Here is a 19,217-nt window from a genome sequence, read left to right as displayed (position 1 = left end):
AAGAGTTTCTTTGGGCTAATGTATTGACTGGGTTTATTGTACTTACATACAGCTCACATCCTCCTCATAAGATGAGCATGGCTGCTCTGCCATTCTACCAAACCTTTGGGTAGCACAGACTTCTACAAAGAGTTGGGGCCTGTATACCAAGGGATAGTTTTATAGAGTCTCACACTCAGGTAGATTTTAGCAACCCCCCCACCCCCCAACACCAGCACCAGCACAACCCAATTTCCCTTTACAACTTTTGAGGCAACATTCCGAGATGTCTGAACTTTTTTCACATGAAAGGCATCTGAGGGAACATTTAGCATGGACAGATTTGTGGACAAAAAAGATACCAGCAGAAAAGATATATAAAAAATAAGGACACTTTTTGTGCAGCCAGTGCATGTTCAGTGAAACTGGAGAAAAAACACCTATGCGTTTGTCACACCAAAGTGCTATGAAGTTTGGGGAAAGAAGCCCTGCTAGGGACAGCGCATTACCAAATAACCCAAATGCAAAATTTGAGTTTAGACAGAGCACGTTTGGCAGGCCTATTATTGGTTATCTGGCAGACTGTGCCCTAAACGCAACCAGGACTGGCACAGACAATAGGTCTGCCTTTTTGAAATGGCAAAGTGTTTGTGTGTTGTAAAAGATGCAGTGTTCTTGGGATGAGACTGAAAAGGGTATACTAAGACTGACAGACCAAGGAGATCGCCAATCACAACCCATCCTTTACTCTTCCAAGCAGATAAAATGCATGTTGTTGGGGAGCAAGGACAGTCCGCAGCATTTCTCAGCAGGCTGGATTTACATTTTATTGAATACTGCTGTACGATGTAGAGATGTGGGTGGGCATCTAGTCTGAACTTCCCGTTTACATTCTGACACAGATATAAGTGGGATGTTACTTAAAGAAAAATAAAAGGGAAACCAAGAACTCTTGCAGCACCTCACTGAGCCAGTGTACTACTCTGTTAAAAAAGGGGGCAGGGTGGTGAGGGGAGGGGGGGTGAGAGCACACAAACAAATCTTTAATGCAAAAAGGAAACACTAGCCATAGGTATGGACCACTAAACCCCATAATAAAATCAGGCGAGTGAAGCAAAAGGGTCTCGCTCACTACAAAAATCAGCCCAAATCCAGGCAAAAAGCAGATATGTTGGAGGAGCAATTGAAGTAAAAAGTGTAAAGTTGAAAAAAGAAAACACTTTTCTAACAAGTATGTTACAGCGAGTACAGCTTATTAGGCAGTTTTTGGATGAGGGGGCAGCTATGCAGAGGGTTAACTTCTAGTCCCTTGGGTGATGGTAGAGGAGACATGACCCATGCTCGACTGTCTACGACCCATTAAGTTAGATACTTTTTAAGTTAGAATGTTATGCCTAATGCAAGTCAATCGGGGGGGGGGGGGGGCGTGCTTGGAGACACAAGCTAGCTATCACGCCTCACAGAATCAGACTTGGATAACCGGGAACACAACAGAACAAGGAAGCTGTGGGCACAACATGCATCACTGTAAAGATAGTTGCAGAAGCCTCACAGGGTCTAGATTTGAGGATCTCTCCGATGGTTAGTGCAGGCCCTTGGACTCACAATAGCAGGGTGAAGTGTTCAAGATTTTGGTACAAGCAGTAACAGAGGAACCCACATGAGCAGCAGACTGACCCAGGACAGGGTCGGCAGGCCCTTTGCAGCAATGCAGATCGAATGAAAGTCCCAGCAGGACCTTCCATGTGGTGGGAAATGGCAGCAGCATGTTGGCAAGGCCCCAGTACAGCAGCAAGGAGGCAAGCAAACTTTCCAGCAATGACACAAATAGGTGCTCATGTAACAGGTCAGACCAGTGCCCTGTGGATGCATGAGTGATGTCTCCCACCTCAGATGTGGTGAATGCAGAGCAGGGTTCGGATTGGTTGGTCCTCTAAGTCCAGAGTAGGTAGGAGCCTGGTTCAGGTCATCCCTGTCAACTTGGCGGATGGAGGTCCGTTATGTGCTGGTTAGCTTTTCTGGTTGCTGCAACAGTCCTCAGAGTATCTGGTGGTCCTTCGGCTTCAGATGGTTGGTTCCTGTGGTCGACAATCTTAAAAAGGCTCCAGGCACTTGGCTAGGAACAGTTTTCTTTTTGCTGCTTCCATTCCATATACGACTCAGGACAATCAGGAGGCTACAAGAGATCTTCCAGAGACGAAAAAGGAGCAGTTCCTGCAGGGCAACCATTAATGCAAGAAAGCCGACAGTGCAGGAACAGGCATCTTGTTATACAGGATGAAGATACTCCAAGGTCTAAGGATGCACTTGGAACAGCATTGGCTGCAGCAAGGTAGTCCAGGAAAGAGCCATCAGTGGTGCAATTATTTTGTTTTTTAAATGCACTTTTGTTTCCGAAAAGTATCAAATTAAATATGGAACAAACTGGCCACACCAGACCTAAATGTCACTAAAGGCATTCTCAAGGGAAAAACAAAAAATTAACATGAAATATTGTAGTCAGCACAAAAAATTGACACATCACCACAGTATGGTATGTGACAAACCAGTGTCAAGCTAGCACCTTTCTATTTTAAGTAAAAACCCATTTGTCTCCCCCTGTCCGCCATAGAACAACATTGGGAGCCAGTCCCCTTGTTTCCTAACCTTCCATTGCAGTGCCTTTTGGTCGTCATACGACGGTAGTACCATCTGAAAGATTACACATTTTACTAACCTACTAACTTTGTTGCATCTCTTGTTATGAACAATCACCAACACAAGTAACATACCTGCAACAGATGCATTCTGGGGAAGAGGCAGTGTGGCTTCTCTGACTTTTTGGCACTAGGCCCTATTCCAAGGGATCTGACTGCTAAAGTTAGGGAAAAATCACTTGTGACGTGGTTCCATCTTTAGTCCATTACTTTACCTCTTTCTTGTGCTGCATAAGCTATTTTAATGCATTTTAAGAACCTATGGTGCATGTTTATATGCTTATTGAGCATTGTGTGATATCGCCTGCTAGTTTCATTTTTTAGTGTGTGTTCCAAACCTAGAATAAACATTGTATTTTTACATATTTCTGTCTAAAGTGAATGTTTCATTATATTGCCATGAGCATCAGAAATTTGGTGGCTGAAGTGCCCATTTAACCCAATCACTTTCCCCCTTTTTAAGATGCACTTGAAGGACCGGGAGATGGACAATGTATCATTCTAAAATCCACACAGAGGGTGGGTATTTATTGCACTAAAATGTGACATTAAGCACTGCTCTTTGTACCTAAATGGAACCTAGGTGGCAGACAATGCTGAATGTACAGCTAACCCATTTATTCCTTTCGCACTACGCACCTTAACTGAAGGTGCGGCCTCACTCCCACACACATCTTCTCTCGCATAACTGAAACACTGTTGCACAACATCCCTTCCATAAGAATGCAACTACCTTTCATGAAAAAAAAAACAAAAACTGAACTGTAGCTACTGGCATAATGTTGTAATATGCACGGGCTCGTGCATAGGCACACTGGTGGAATGTTGATGCATGTTCAGCAGACAACATTCCACAGTGGCCGTTGAGTTGAGGAAGCCGTAGCAGCAGGCAGCGGGGTCTCGCAATAAAGATACTTTATTCTACATACCTGTGTTGGAGAGATTGTGTCATTGGCGACGAGGATTTCGGCGAGACCCCGTCCCACGTGTGCGGGCCAGCTGTCCTGGCTCCCTGCTCATCTCCAGTGTTGTTCGGCGAGGACGTGGGTTGACCAACGCTGGATCCGTCGGGAGCTGTCTGCTGTACGCTCTGCCCAACATTGAGGGCAACGCTGGCCACAGGTGGGCTCTCTTGACGGGCGTGCGGTTGTGCAGCGGAAAAAAACTGTCTGGGTGCCCAGTCGGGGCATTTCAACAGGCCAGTTCACGGCCGGCTCGCCGCGAGCAGCTGGAAGTGCCAGGGAGTCCGCGTTGCCGGCTGCCTTTCATCAGTGTTCCCAGCGGTGGCATCGACGGTGGCAGGTGGGCTCTATTTGTTGCGGGGAGTCTTTGGCTGCTCTGGTCCAGTCGAGGCCTCGGAGGGAGAGCAGCCGTTGGGCAATACGGAGGCCTGCACACCGGTACACGCTTGCATCCGTCTAACAAGCAGAGCGCCGGCTGCTAGCCCCGCCCCCGACAGCGTCTCTACATCACGCTGCTCACTGCGGTCCCGAGTCTCATCAGGGAAGGAGGAGGGGCAACATTCCACAGTGGCCGTTGAGTTGAGGAAGCCATAGCAGCAGGGTCTCGCAATAAAGATACTTTATTCTACATACCTGTGTTGGAGATATTGTGTCACATAACCTCTATCCTCTTACACACACCCTCCTGCTTAGCTCCTAGTAGACCTCCTTCCACCCATCCACAGGACATTCAGACATGGGTGACTAGCAGCTTCATGGTCACCCTCTCACTTTAATAGCCAAAATGCACAATGCATAATAGCACCTCCCAATTTCCCTCCATATTTTGAACCCTCCGAGGGCGTTGCACCACCAGCTCATTGAGACCATAATTATGGTGAAAGGCGCTATACAAATGATAAAATGAATGGCTGAATCATGAAAAGCTTCAGTCATCAACTTAAGCCGAAATCTAGACTTTCTATCTGTTTACCACTTTTAGACTGTATACAGTTGTATAGAATCCCTTACTGAAAATAAGTTTCAATTACCTACTTCTCACCCAGAATTGTACAGGGTTTATGTTAGACAAAATTGAGAGTAACAACGCTTAGTGACAATTTATAAACATGAGGAAATTTGCACCGAAAGTTTAGCATTCATAAATGCAGTAGTGAAGTGAAAACGAATGAGAACAGATGTCTGGTGGTGTGTGTTCTGAAGTGTCACAAGCTAGGTTAGTCCCACTGACCTGGAGCTGGCCGACTTGTTTCTCAAAGGCCACCACCTTTATGTCAAGGCTCTTCCTCTGTTGCTCCTCTTGCTGCAAAGTCTCAGATTTCTCAATCAGTTCTTTTGTAAGCTTTGCACATTCCTGCCGCAGTTTCGCCAACTCTGCATTCTGCCTGAAAATGCACATAGTAGATTTGAATTAATAAAGTCAAGTACAAATAAACTGTATCCTGTTGTACTGAACCTCAGAAGTGGAGTGTCCTGATAATTCCATCAACTAGATTGATTGTCCTGGACAAAGGTACTAAAAACAAGGCCATGCTAACTAAGGTGGAAATGTACAAAAAAAAGATTTGTTACCTCTAGGCAAACTACAGAAAATGTTACTTTTCTCTGGCAGCAGACCACTTCTTCCATGGTTCAAACAATAAATCTAGGTTTATACCCTTTTCCACCAAAAACTCAAGTGTCTCAGAAAGGAAACCCATCCATACAGTTTTAATCCTTGCACAGCTTGGGCTAATTGTTACTACTTCTGTTATAAAAATCTGTGCCCCACCTTTTGCACATCACTACGCCATCCTCCGCATCACCTGACTTAGTTGGTTCTCGGTTTAGCTATTTAATGTTCTCCAGTCACCACTGACCCATAAATCATGCAAAGCACTACCTCTATTGCAAATTTTAAGATGATGCGTTACTCAATTTTACAGCATAGGTTTTGCAGAGTGGGTGCAACAGATATTGGCCGAAGGAGAAATACAGTTTGTTTTTAAAGAGATACATAATCGATGTGGAGAAATGTCTTCGGTGGAGAGTTACTACTGCTACCGTTTTTGTAAGTGTGCATATCCACATTTGCGGACCAGGATTACTGGTACTTCTGTACTAATGTACATTTAGAAGAATATATGTAATTAGCGCAAAAATACAAAAAAAATATAGCTATTAACTGGGCTATACAAAATTCAAGCAACCTGATCCTATGACCATTTCATAAAGCATTCAATGTTCGGGTGATCATGTTCAGTTTTAATAGTGCCATGAATAAGTGTGTAAATTCAATTTGTAGTCCTGAAAAAAATCAACAAAAGAAAAAAGTAGCTCTACTCCGCCACCTCCCATCCCCCCCATTTAAACATTCTTTAGGATTTATGATGTACCTTTAATCAAAAATCATTTGACAGATTTTATAGTGGGCCATCAAGAAGATTAAATTGGCTATTCTCAATGCAATGTGGGGTTTTAACAATAGGTGACCATGTGCTCTTACTTGCTCTCCATTTGGCTGGTTGCCTGGTTCAAGGCATCTCTTAAAATTGAGTTTTCTTGCTGCAATCTGGTAAGCTGGGCATTAGGGCCATTCTCAAGCTGCTCTTGCAGTGATCGTATCTGAAAGTACAAATATATTTAGTTTCATATGAACAGGTTACAGCTATATAGCATATTTCCAATATGTATGCTCAGAATAAAGGCAAACATATCAAGATACATACATTCGGGGGGGGGAGAAGGGGGTTAGGTTTAATTTGAGTCAAAGTTATGGGTCCTGCATGTTTCCACCCTTAGTATTAGCGAATGCTCTTGCTTCTGGGGTTAGTTGAAATTCCAGTCAGTTCTTGCCCTCAACAGCTGCAGTTTAATCGGCCCTGCAAGACTGCACTAGAGCAGCTAGACACTGCAAATTGCTTATTGTCAGCACCCGGGGAATCATTGAATAAAATATTGTTTGCTTACTGGTGCTTATTCTCAAGATGTATGTGTGATGGGATCATCAATTCCTCAATAATTCCTAGTGCATTACAACAGCAATGATTGGTTCGGCTGCAAATGGGCCACCAAAGAGAGGTAGTACTGGGTACTGTGGTGTTCACCGTCGGACTTTAAAGACTTCAGAACTTTGGACAACAATTGGAAGAGAAACCAGATTTGTAATGTCCCGTTTTGGACTAGGAAATCATTTTGGGATTGAATTCATCTACCTTAATAAGAAACGCACCGGCAAATGAAAAAAAACAGCAGTAGAGCCTTCTTAATTAGCATAACAAAAAAGCGCATAATTCAGTTTGCTTGGCCATAATCCCATGTCTGTTTCATAGCTCAGCGTCGTGTAATTTACAAGAGCCATTATTTTGTGACAAGGCCAAGACAACAAGAAAAAAAGAAATGCAATAGCAAAGACGTTGACATCATAGCAACATACAGCACTTTATATATACAAGGAAACCACAAATTCCAAATTATATGCAAATTGGTTTTCAACATACTTCAGGCCACGCTCGCTAGTTCTGAAAATGAAATTAAATGTAAAATATAGGAGCAATCAAAAGAAAGATTGTATCATACACTTTTGGAAATGTATAAGAGAACCATCTGTCAGTTAAAAATGGCCATTGGTTAACCTTTTTTGTCCAACATGTCCAAAAAGCTAAATGAGACCACTTTAAGATAACACATGTTCTATGTGCCAAGGAGGAGCAGTTAGTAGGATGAATAATATGAGTCATCGTTAGGGGGATTTATCAGTTTTAGGCTTAATCCCCTCTTAGTGTTACTCCCAGCACTTTTTGCTGGACTTCTGGATCTTGTTCTCCTGAATGAGGGGAGCCTTTAACCCCTCATTCGTCCTTATTTGCTCTAACCATGGGAACTCTGTTTTACCTTATTGTATGGAGTCTTGCTATCCTGCATATTTCTTAAAAGGTATCCGTTTCACTTTTTCAGCACACAGCACCATATGTGCAGTGTTGCTGAGGGCCCTTTGGGTTCTCCTTTTAGATCCTTTCATGTTCTTTCAAAGCTACTGTTCTTAAGGAAAAAGGGATACTTTTCACCCTTCCTTCTCTCTGATCCTGTAAATTTTTCATTACATTAACAACCCTATAGGTATGGCTGGTGGCAGTGGACGCGTTCTACAATATTTTGCACAACTTTCCACCGCAGGTTGTATTCACAGCCTGCGGTTATGCACCAAAGTGTTACCTATGTTCCAACATGGTGGCTTTGTTCTTTTTTTTACCATTTGTGTGGTTGTCCTTTGTTAGCCCTTCCAGCATTCTGGGATGGGATGGGATGGGAGGAGGTGCTTGATGGAAAGTTTGGTCTTAGGCAGGAACCCTGTGGGTAGTCTGACAAGGCTCCAGTGTGCCTGAGGACAGTAAGCAGGGGAGGAGTTCAAAACTCTCCTGTCCTTTGTCTGCTGATGTACCTGAATGGAATTAGTTCCCACTGAGGGAGGGAGGGGGGTGCTCACTGCCCTGATTGGACAGCCACCCACCCCTTTCTGTAAACTGCAAGGAGAGTTTGCAGAGTAAAAAATGGGAAATCTTAATAAAAGACAAGGATCCTGCGGCAGAAGGCAAGTCGACCACTGGAACAGAAGATCCAAAGCAGAAAACAACCAGAGATGCTGGCAAATTTTTCAGTAACCACTGGTGTCTTAACTCCATTTTTGAATCGGCAGATGACCTTCGAAGAGGACGACTCCTTCCCTTTGGCTGGTGGGACCAACTAGCCATATGATGACCTGCAGAACAAGCCATTCCCTGACATACTGTGACCTTCGAGGGCTGCAAACCACCAATACCAGGGGACCTTCGACCCACTTGCAGTGCATAGTCTTCCCGTGAACTGATCCTCCCAGAACTTTAGTGGGCTCCTGTTGAACCTCCAGAGGCAAGATTCCCCTCAAGAGAGTACAGGACGGCAGAATCGAGGCAAATCTGTTAGATGAGATTTTCATAGTAATGATAAACCTTCCTGACCTCTGTCAACCCCAGAACTTTTTTGATTTTATGGTGGATTATTTTTCTTTATACCTCTGGGAGTAGGAACCTTTTTTCCACACTCCCAGAATCTTTTACTCTTTTTATGGGTGTCATAAGACTCTCCATAGTGCCTAATAAAAGTTATCCTCTGACAATTTGGCAATAAGTGCCTATTATTATTGGGCTGCCGTAGGGGCTCCCGTTTTAACTTTCTCTGGCTAACTTTGTGAGAACCTCAGTTCACAAGGGTAGAAAGGATATTTGCATGCCTTTTACATTTTATTAGGCGAGACCAGCATCACCCCGCCACCACCTTATGTGGAGTGCTGCGGAGCTACCGAGTATCTCCTTTTCTCCTTTTAAATGTAGCAAACCTACCTTTAATGGCTGGTGGCAGTGAACCTTTTTATTAATTCGGTGCACCTTTACCACTGGCTGTTTCACAACCCTCGTAAAGGGACCCATGGGTGCTCATTCTCCCAAAATGGCCCCAGTCTTGTTTCTTCTCATTTTAGTGTTCCTTGTCCTTTCTTGTTATTTCCCCCGACATCCAGGGCGAGAAATTCCTTTGTGTGATTTCTATCTTCGGCGGGAGTCCTCTGCACTCCCCGCCCAGGCTCCAGAGTTCCTGTGAAGGCAGGAAGTGAGAGAGGAGACCAAAACTAAGCAGCCCTTTGTCTTCCAGCCTGACTGCGAGATTCTAGTTCAAACTTGGAGGCTGGCTGACCTGAAAGTGTGATGGTACTTATTTCCCCCAAGATGCATCTGGGCCTACTTGTATTTAAATAAACCGTTTATTTTTTACAACACAGTGTTTCAGTGTTTCTCTGGACTATTTGTACTACAATTTCATTTGTACTGATTCTACAGCCCTTTCCCCCTGCTAGGATGAGCCTGGCTGCTGTCTACACTAGCATTAACTCAGGTGGTACAGCCTTATACTAAGAGCGGAGTCTTGTATTGTCTGTTGAATTTTTTTACTAAGCCCTTAGTTGGACTTCAGAAAAACTGTTATAACAGAATTGACCGGGCGGTAATCGTTCACTGTTGGAGCTTTAAAAAGAAAAAAAAGATTCTCTTAAAAAAAAGGCAGCAAAACTACAGACCAACCTGGGAGTCCAAAGAATTCCTTGTTGAGGGTCCGTTCCCACGACTGCTGCTGAGACATCCCTTCCAGAGTTCCTCCTTTCATCAACACGACCGAGGAACAGGAGACCAGGTCTACCACTACTGAACAAGCAAGAATCCAGCTGCATTTTCTTCAATACTCCTAAGGTACTGTGTGACTCAAGGTAGTACTTGCCTCAAGCCGAATTGTCAGTCCTGTGTCACTAGATTGTTATATCCAGGAGGTTGGGTGTTCACCTATACCCAGGCCTAACAGCTTGTGCACCTATAGGGAGTCCTTTCAAAAAGGTCCTCATCAACTTTATTATTCCACTAAAGCATTCTACTTGTAGGACTGTGCCTTTTCTGCTGCTGCACATGACTTTGCACCCCTCCTTAAATGGCTTTGAAGAACTCTGGACTGCTAAAGTATTAAAACATTGAAAAGTATTACAAAAGTAGTAGATTACTGTTGCCAGTGCTGAATAACCCGGTTTTCCTTACAGCAGAACATTGTCTGAGTGACATTACAAGTGAACTGAACTGCTACTGAACTGTGCTCACTAATTGTTGGTGTAATCCAATACTATTGAAGCTGTCACCTGAAAAAGTGTTGCTTAGGTTTTCCAATTGGTGTTTGTTAGTCTAAATATTATTTACTTTCCTTGCCTTGTGTATGAAAAATACATCTATATTTTACTATAACTGAAAGTGTGCGAGTTTCTTTGGGCCTATGTGTTTATGGAGTTCATTGTACTTGCATACATCTCACATCCTCCTAATAATATCAGCCTGGCTGCTCGGCCATTCTACCAAACCTTTGGGTAGTAAAGACTTATACTAAGAGTTAGGGCCTGTATACTAAAGGGATAGTTTTATAAAATCTCACCTGCTGATAAACTTTAGGAAAAATCGCCCAACAGTAGTGTCCTCCAAAAAGTAAAGATTTTAGCTTTCCCTCTTACTTCAGTGGAGCCACAGGATATCTTTCAACTGTTTCTGTGACCCCCCCCCCACCCACCGCCAGACTGATTTATGGGAGTAGAGTCTTGATCACCCACTCCCTGGCACACCTCTTGTTTTGAGGGCACTAGTCATTGTTTTGGTGTAACAGTATGTTAGGAAAGTAGGAAAGATTCCTCTTTATTCAAAAACTCCCTCCCCTCTATTCACCCCAGTACCTTTTGCTTTTGAACCAGTCCTGACTTATTACAGGAAGTGAAGCCTTCAGCTTCACTCCCCTGGCATTTTGCTAATTGTGTCAGGGCGAAACCAACAGTCCGTCAGACTATCAGTACTAGGAAACTGGGTTTCCCTTTTGTCTTTTCACCTTTTTGGTAACTTCCAGTGAGCAATGTCTGGTTTCCAGTGCAAGTTTTGGTCCTGTAAGGAAGGCATGGTACGATATCAAACGGTGGTATGGTATCAAACAGTGAAGACAGACACAAGTGATCACAGTTCTGGGGTGTTGATTGAACTTCTCTGGGTTGGTTGAATGTCTTCTAACCCTAAATCTAAGGATGGAAGCAAGCTACAACCATCAAATAATAATAACAGTCCTAGTCGAGTCTCTGTGAAAATAAAAGGGCCTATACGAATAAACCCATTGCCAATCCCTTCTTCTAAATACAAAATGGTGTGGGACAACAATGTATGCAAAAAGAAAAAAAAGTGTTCAAGAAATATGTCAGGATAGTTGAGCAGTTGGCTTCTCTTCCCCACGTTTTCAGCACAGGGCAAGGCGGCATGTTCGAGCTTCACATACACTCTGGCTTCTCTGCCACAAGGATACAGTTCAAAGCATGGGTATCAAGGCCGTCTGCCAAAGCCTCTTTCCCAGTTACAGCCGCTTACTTTAGAGGGCCCGTCTTAACAAACGAGCACTAAAGTTCCTTTCTTATCAGGGTTTTCACATTCAAGTTTTTGCTTTCAGTGTTCATCATGGGTCTCCCTCAATCAGGCTTGGACCCCTTTTGTATCACAATGTTCATAATCGGTCTCCCCCTTTCGGTCTCGGACCCCTTTAGCACAATATTCACATTTGGTTTCCCCCATTGGGTCTCGGACCATGGATCTCCCTCGTTCGGGCTCGGACCATGTAATCTCACTTTCCATGTTTTCCTCTTGATATGAAAAATTGAAGAGTTTCGAATGTGCGATGGGTTTTGCTTAAACCGTTACAGGACCACTTCAATTCACACAATGTTCTTGCCAATCTTCTACATTTGTTTCTGCCACTTCTTGGCTGGATACCTTAGAAGCATTCGCTTGAGCACCCTTATGGTGCCGGATCATTCCTTCATCGGTATTGCATCTTTTCCTTTAATGTTCAAACATTTATCAGCAATTAACTTTTCCTCGTGTCTTTCATCACACACATTTCAATCTTCGTTCTTTCGCTCTTTATACAATGTTGCCACTTACAACCTTGACTACAACACGGACCGGCCTTGCATCAGTCTCCACAACTCACAGGCTGTGTTGATTCCTCTGGCACTGCTTTAATCTTGGAGCCAAAGACGGTGCCTGGCTGCTGCTGTTCCTCCCAGACTCGATTAGCTGTGTAGAAGGGCCCCGAGTATCTCCATCAGACCATACAGGATTCCTCAGTCGGTTTCCTGGCCTTATACTTTCCAGAACCCTTCAGATACGAAAGAAAGTCTCTCGCCGAAAAGGTCAAGGGCATTTCCCTTCCTGCATACCTTTCTTGGTTTGCCGTCTTCCCTCCTTCATTCAGCTGCCGTCGGGAAAGCGGTGTTCCTTCGTGTACTTTGCCTCGCTGAGAGTGTGCTCTTGTGCTCTGCCTTTTATCCTTATGGGGAAGTTTAATCGAAGTAAGTGTGAGTGATTACCAGTAACTGCCTGACCATAGTAGTGGGACATGTCAAATACATTACTCAGGTTGGAACATTACTCAGGTTGGAGTCTGTTTTCTCTCAGAGTGGGCTGTCTGTGAAAGTGTTCACGAGGGAAAGGGGAGGGCAAGGGTAGAGTTTCTAAATACCCTATTGGGGTAGGATGGGGCAAAGGTGTTACAAGGAGCGGCTACCACGTCTCACCATCCAGTGTCACACTGCCACTCCCTGAAGACCCTCACCCAGGTGATTCTCCCGCACTGTGCCACCCCCAGGAAACTCGATCCAAAAGCGATGGCCGTGTCCCAGCCACCTGGATGACAGATCCCTGGGGACTAGCGGGTGAGACACCTTCTGGTTTCTCAGTCGACAGAATCGTCACCTCCAAATGTTCCTCTGGGATGTTTGAGAAAATGAGCTTGCAATATTCCTGGGGTGCCTGTGGTCTTCACCTCTCTGGCAGAAGAATGACTAGTCCCAACCAGATTACAGTAAATCCTTCCTTCAAGAGACCAAAAATGATCAACTAAGGGGAGGGTCTGCCCTCCTTATGTGGGAAAAATGCCATAGCGGATCAATTCCCTTCTACTCTTCTGTAAGGGAACCAATTAGGGCTGCAGTCTCAAATGTCCTTTTGCCCTGTAAGGTCATACCCAGAGTGCTCTGTCTGCAGGAAGTGGAGACGGGACAGGATGTTTTGGAAGTCCCAGCAATCTCCATGATAATGGAAATCTTCGGTGGGCTAACTCTCTCCTCTGCTATGCTAGCATTTCCCCTTCCCTCTGACTACTTCAAAGAGTCTTCTGTTATCAGAATACGATATTAATAAAAGGAAGGATTACAGCAAAAAAAGTAAAAAACACGCACAGCTGTGCATGGGGAAAAATATTTTAAAAATGGTTCAATGGCACTGCCCTATTTGGTGCACATCACAACATTAACTGGCTTGTTCCTTAAAGAAAAATAAAAGTAACAAAAGGTGTTCCTGCAGCACTACACTTAAGGTAGCTTGTGCTACAGCGTACAATAGTGAAAAACTAAGGGGGACACATAGGGACTGGTCAGTGCTCCCCAAATGAAATGAGTGAGAAGAAAGGGAGGCGAAAGGGCTTCACTCACCCCAAAAATCTGCAGGGATCCAGAAAAAACGCCGATATGCTGAGTCAATCAAGAGAAGTTGTGAAAAGAAAAAAATAAGAGGAAAATCTTCCCAAGATAGGCATGTGTTATATACAAGTTTTTACTTATCAGTAGTGTGTTTTACTTCTTGTCTGTGTCAATTAACAGTATATTTTTGGTTCTTACCTATGTGGATCTCGGTTACTTAACTGACTTTGCTCTTGTTAACTGTACTTAACACAAAGCCTACCTCCTCTTGAGTATAAGCCTAACTGCTCAACCACTCAACTATTGAAAGTTTGGTCAATGACTTTAGTACGAAACGGCCTGGGCCTCTGGGTTGGCTTTTCACAACTCCTCAAGAGAGCTCTGAAAAACCCACTTCACACACAAAAAATGAAATGTTTCTATAGGCATGTTTTCAGAAATATCTACAAAGTTATGAGATTACACAGAACGATGGCCAAACCCCAAACCCCATGTCAACAATGCAGTTATCTGCAATATGTGAAGTAATTGCAAGTTGCGATTGCTCCCTCTCCCCGACATGCCATTGAACACAACATAAGCAATTATTTTAAATACATTTTGGTCAAGTTTATTTTTAAGTAGGATGCCAGCATAGACACGTTGATGGTAAGAGTCAATGTGCAACATACCTTGCCCTGCAGCTGCTGAGTCTCATCAATATGGTCCTGGTATGTTGCCTGCATTCGAGCCTGTACAGCATTTATTTCTTGATCGCGAGACAGAAGTTGTTCTTTAAGATTTGTTTCAACACCAACGGCTTTAAGCTTCTCTGAGGCAAGTTCCTTAGGAAAGAGAAAAAGGAGGGTTGCCTACAATTAGGTATATTTCCATACAGCCACAATACGGCATTTAAATGTCACAGGGTAAAAAGCAAACTTCATGCTGCCATGGTCTTTTGGTATAGTCTGGTATTGTCGGAACAATACAAAAAACAAAAAAACTCAAACAGTGCCATATGAAGCCCTTAGCCAATAGGCGAAAAGCCTTTGAGATATTTACAATTGCCCAGCAGAACATTTTAAGCCAGGTTATTTTATATAATTGGACAAAAAGGAGACCTGTAGTCCTGTAAAGCAAAAACAGGTTTGGGACATGCCAAAAATGAATTACATAAGCTGTTTTTGCAGGATAGTAGTTTAATTCCTATAGTGCTCTTTCCAAATGGTCCACACTTCTATAAAGTGAAGGCTACTACGTTTCTGTGCTTGTAAAATGAAGACAGTACAGTGATCAGCCCCCCCCCCTCTCCCATCCCCAATGTGGACTCGCCCAGAGTAAGGGGGCGGAAAGGTGAGTAGTGCATTACATATGCATGGCATTTACATAAATTATTGCAAGCATTTCTGGGTGACTGTGGGAAGTAACTGACATGCCTGATCAGCCTATATATTTTGTCCCGTTTCCTATGGGGCAACATTTAACTCTAACAAGTGATACTAGAAGGTACTTACCTGGACTCCTGCATGTGTCTAGCGCCCCACCCCCCTAGAATTCTTGTAATTCTTCACCAAGCCCTGTATTTTTAGAGACCGATTGTTAGGTAACATTTTCATAGCAATGATACATCTTCTTGACCTGTGTCAACACCAGAACATTTCGCTTTTACTGGTGAATTATTTTTCCTGATACCTCCGAGTGGGAACCTTTCTCCACACTCACAGAATGTTTTACTCTTTTTTATGGGTGTTATTGTTAAGACTCTCCATAGTATCTTAAAAGTTACGCTCTTTGACAACTTCTTGGCACAAAAGGCCTATTGTTGCTGGGTTGCCCTAGTGGCTCCCCTTTCAACTTTCCCTGGCAAAGCTTGTGAGAACTCAGTTCCCAAAGGTAGAAAGGATCTTCAGATTCCTTTAACATTTTATTACGTGAGACCAGCACCCTGCACCTTGTGTTGAGTGCTGTGGAGAGACCGAGTAGTCCCTCTCTCATTTTAAATGTAACATTTACGTTACAAAGAAAAACGTACCTTTAATGGCTGGCGGCAATGAACCTTTTTATTAATATCAGTTCACCTTTACCGTGGGCTGTTTGCACAGCCCCGGTAAAGGCACCCATGGACGCTGATTTTACCAAAATGGCCCCTCCAAACCCCAGTCTTCTTTTTTGCCATTTTAGTGTCTCTTGTTCCTTCCCCTGACCTCCAGGGTGGCAAATTCCTTTGTGTAATTTTTATCTTCAGCGTGAGTCCTGTGGACTCCCCGCCGAGGCCCCAGAGTGTCTGAAGGCAGGAAACTAGGGAGGAGTCCAAAACTCTGCAGTCCTTGGTCTTCCAGTCGGAGTGTGGGAATCCAGTTCAAACTGGGAGGCTGGCTGTCCAGAAAGTATTTCCAACCTCCCCCCCCCCCGCCTCCCAAGTTCGAATGTTGCAAGGCTGTTCGGTTGGCCGAGTTCCTGCAAAAAAAGTACAATCCTGGAAGCTCAAGAGGTAGTCAACCACTGGAACCAAAACCGAAGATGAAGAATTCACGGCAGAAACTTACGATATTCTGTCTTCTTCTGTGCTCCTGAAAGGCACCAAATCCACAGAGACGCATCCAGCTGCAAGCATAACTTTGCCTACAGCCTTCCTCGCGATCCTTGCTGCAAAAGTCCTTCCAGTGTCCTGTGTTCTGTCTTCTTGATGAAGGAATTCAATAACCAGGTTTTTGGCTGCAGATCCTGAAGTCCTCCTGCTGCAAAATCTTCTGTGCTGAGGTACTGTGCTGGCTTGGGTATTTACTGACCTTAAGTCTCTTGTGATTCCTGTATAGTCCTCATGTCCAGTGCACCCAGGCCCGTTAGGGAGAATTTTCATTTTAGTGCTCAATTCTTCCTCCCATCTTAGAGACCCCCAGCTCTTTTGCTGGACTTTAGAAGTCTTTAATTTTAACCCTTGAGTGAGCGAGACCTTTTGCTCACGCTCTCGCATGTTTTGACCTGATTTGGATTGTGTGTTTCCTCTGTTTTTGGAGGCTGACAAACACCATAGACATCTACATTTTGTATGGCGACACATAGCACCTTCAGTGCGGTATCACTGAGAAATCCTTTAGATTCCTCATGAGGTTTAAATACCTTTTCTTGTGTGACTACTGTTCCGAAGAAGAGTAAAGTGAAATTGACTTTACTTACCCTTTCTATTTGTGGGTCCAGTACACACCATCTTATGTGGAGTACTGGGGGGTAACCTAGTGTCAGGGCAAGATTGTATGCAGTACTCTTTGAGTGCACTACAAAAACCATGACCTACTGGCAATAGAACCCAAATGTTGGTACAAGTCTGTACTACATAGGTTGGTAGTGTGGCCGAGTAGCCAGGCTGATCTCAAGAGGGGTCAATGTGATCTGTAGGGGGGTGGGGGGGTACACAGAGATTCACAGTGACAAGTGTCCAAATAAACTCTTACACGCAAGGTTTCTTGATTAAACAATTATTTATTTACCAGTCAGTTATAGTAAGCCTTCTTTAGAAGGGAGCAATGTTAAGCAACACAAAAATACACTCTTAGTTTTCTAAATCAGCAGATCCCCATTTGGGATGGCTTACAGACACTACCTACACCCTCAGGTGACATCAATTGCTAGGGTGTTGTGGGCATTAATATATCACGGTTTGCATTCAGACTTTGAGAGTCAAAGAAAAGAGGGATCAGAATAAAACAAGTATTCACACAATTATTCTTAAGCAGGCAAGTACTTTCAATACCCCCCAATGCAAAGTCAGTTAACCCTTTCTTTTAAAAACACTAAACACAGGAGAAAAGAGTCATTCAGGGAGGCAGCCAGCCAATGTTTAAGCTAGCAAAAGTCAAGGTGAACTGAAGCGCTTCTTGCAGGTAAGTAGAAAGTCTTTCACAATGTTTTAAAAGTCTTGGTAGAATAGAATAAATCAAAGTAGGGGCACAAGATGATTAGGCTTGTGAGGTAAAGAAGCAGATAGCAACTCTACAAATGCAACCCAGCAAGTCTCCAACGAGGGCAAGTGGCTACACAATGAGTTCTTAGGCTTTAGGTTGAAGAAAAAGTGCAGCAGATGACTTCTGTCCCTGTGCAGCTCTGCAGATCTCGCTGTTCGTGGGCCTCAGTCGTGGTGACAAGAGGGAGGCCTTCTGGGGACTCCTGCACTGCAATGGGACGGTCAGCGCTTGCAACCGGCAATCAGGCAATCATACTACAAGTGGCACTTCGGTGTGTTTCAGCTCCTCGCGTCTACCGCAAATAGCAACACCGCGGTTCTTGGCTGTCGAGATGGGCTTTCCTTGCATCTGGGGTCCCGCAATCTGTTGAGGGGCTCAGGCTCGGTCAGTCCTGCTTCCTGGGAGTCCGGAGGATCTTAATAGGGCTTTTGGCCATCTTAAAAGCAACACACATGAACTGGTGTTCCTCTCCCTGGCTATCAGGTTCCAGCAGCGACCGCAGTGGAAACTCAACCAGCTTCGAGAGGATGTCCAGGTGGCTTACTTTGGACTTGATTGGTCCCACCAACTCAAGGGAGAAGTCGTCCTTGCAGGGGCTTCTCTGTCGATACGGATTTGGAGTTTCGGCACAGCAGCAGGGCCTCACCGGGCAAACCAACGGTCCAGGAGTTGCAGCAGGTGTCCTCTTCAAGGTCCTTGGGATTCCTTCGTCCAGTGGTCGACTCTGCCTTCCAAGCCAAAAAGCCTGGTCTTTTATGCAGCTCACCCCCATTCATTCCAGCCTAGCTGTCGGTCACCCAGCAGGGTGGCTGTCATTGCAGGACAGCCAGCCGGCCAATCACCTAAGGGTGCATTCCTGTCTCCTAGGAGACTAAGCACAGGGAGTTCCGGGCACCACCCTTGCTTCCTGCCCCCACCAGACACCCTGGAGCCAGAGGTGGGCTTCACTCCTGAATCCCACCAAAGGCAAAATTAACAAAAGGGACCAAACCTAATTTGGCGCGCAGAGTATATCTCAAGAAGGACCTTTCCACAAAGAAATGGTGAGAAAAAGACCTCAAGCGCCATTTTGACAAGGCAGCCCTACGAAGGCAGCCCGCAGTGAAATCCCATAATGGTAGCAAAAAGTAAACCACTGCCACCAGCAATTCAGTGAGGAAAGGGCAACATAAAAATGTTACATGAGAAGCGAAACAAGGGGATACTAAGTAACCCCTCCTGCACCCTATTGTAAGATAGTGTGTGCTGGGTCTATAAAGTTACAAATGTTAGGTAAAGTCAATTTCACTTTACTGCTCTTAGAAACAGTAGTTTATCCAAGAGAATGTATTTAAACCTTTGGCAAATCTGTAAGGCTTCCCTTTGTCACTACACTGAAGGTACTGTGTGAAAATGTAAATGATGATGCCTATGGAGTTTGTCAGACTCCACAACCAAAAAGAAAGTGTACAAAGCGGGAAAAAGGGTCTCACTCTCTCCAGGTTAAAAAAATCAAGTCCTCAAAATCCAGCAAAGTTGCTGGGGGTCTCTAAGGTAGAGGGCATTAGCACATTTCAGAGAATTCTCCATAACACCTAGTAGCCCCTTAGTC

The 19,217-nt window shown here is 44.3% G+C and overlaps 1 protein-coding gene across 10 annotated transcripts in view; it reads right to left on the bottom strand.

Annotated features, from left to right (window-relative positions):
- Nucleotides 1-19,217, bottom strand: part of RRBP1 (ribosome binding protein 1) — a 441,849-nt gene that overhangs the window by 304,584 nt on the left and 118,048 nt on the right. For all 10 annotated transcript variants that reach the window (XM_069607556.1, XM_069607549.1, XM_069607553.1 and 7 more), the window contains exons 5-7: nt 14,357-14,509; nt 6,123-6,241; nt 4,869-5,022 (exon numbers count right to left, since the gene is read on the bottom strand). In XM_069607556.1, coding sequence (XP_069463657.1) covers nt 4,869-5,022; nt 6,123-6,241; nt 14,357-14,509 — 426 coding nt within the window. The remainder of the gene's footprint in view (nt 1-4,868; nt 5,023-6,122; nt 6,242-14,356; nt 14,510-19,217) is intronic.

This window comes from Ambystoma mexicanum, chromosome 4q (genome assembly GCF_040938575.1).
Source record: "Ambystoma mexicanum isolate Mex_15411 chromosome 4q, UKY_AmexF1_1, whole genome shotgun sequence".
NCBI classification, from domain to species: Eukaryota; Metazoa; Chordata; class Amphibia; order Caudata; family Ambystomatidae; genus Ambystoma; species Ambystoma mexicanum.
Note: the sequence above shows the minus strand (reverse complement) of the source record. Positions and strands in the feature narration are given on the sequence as shown.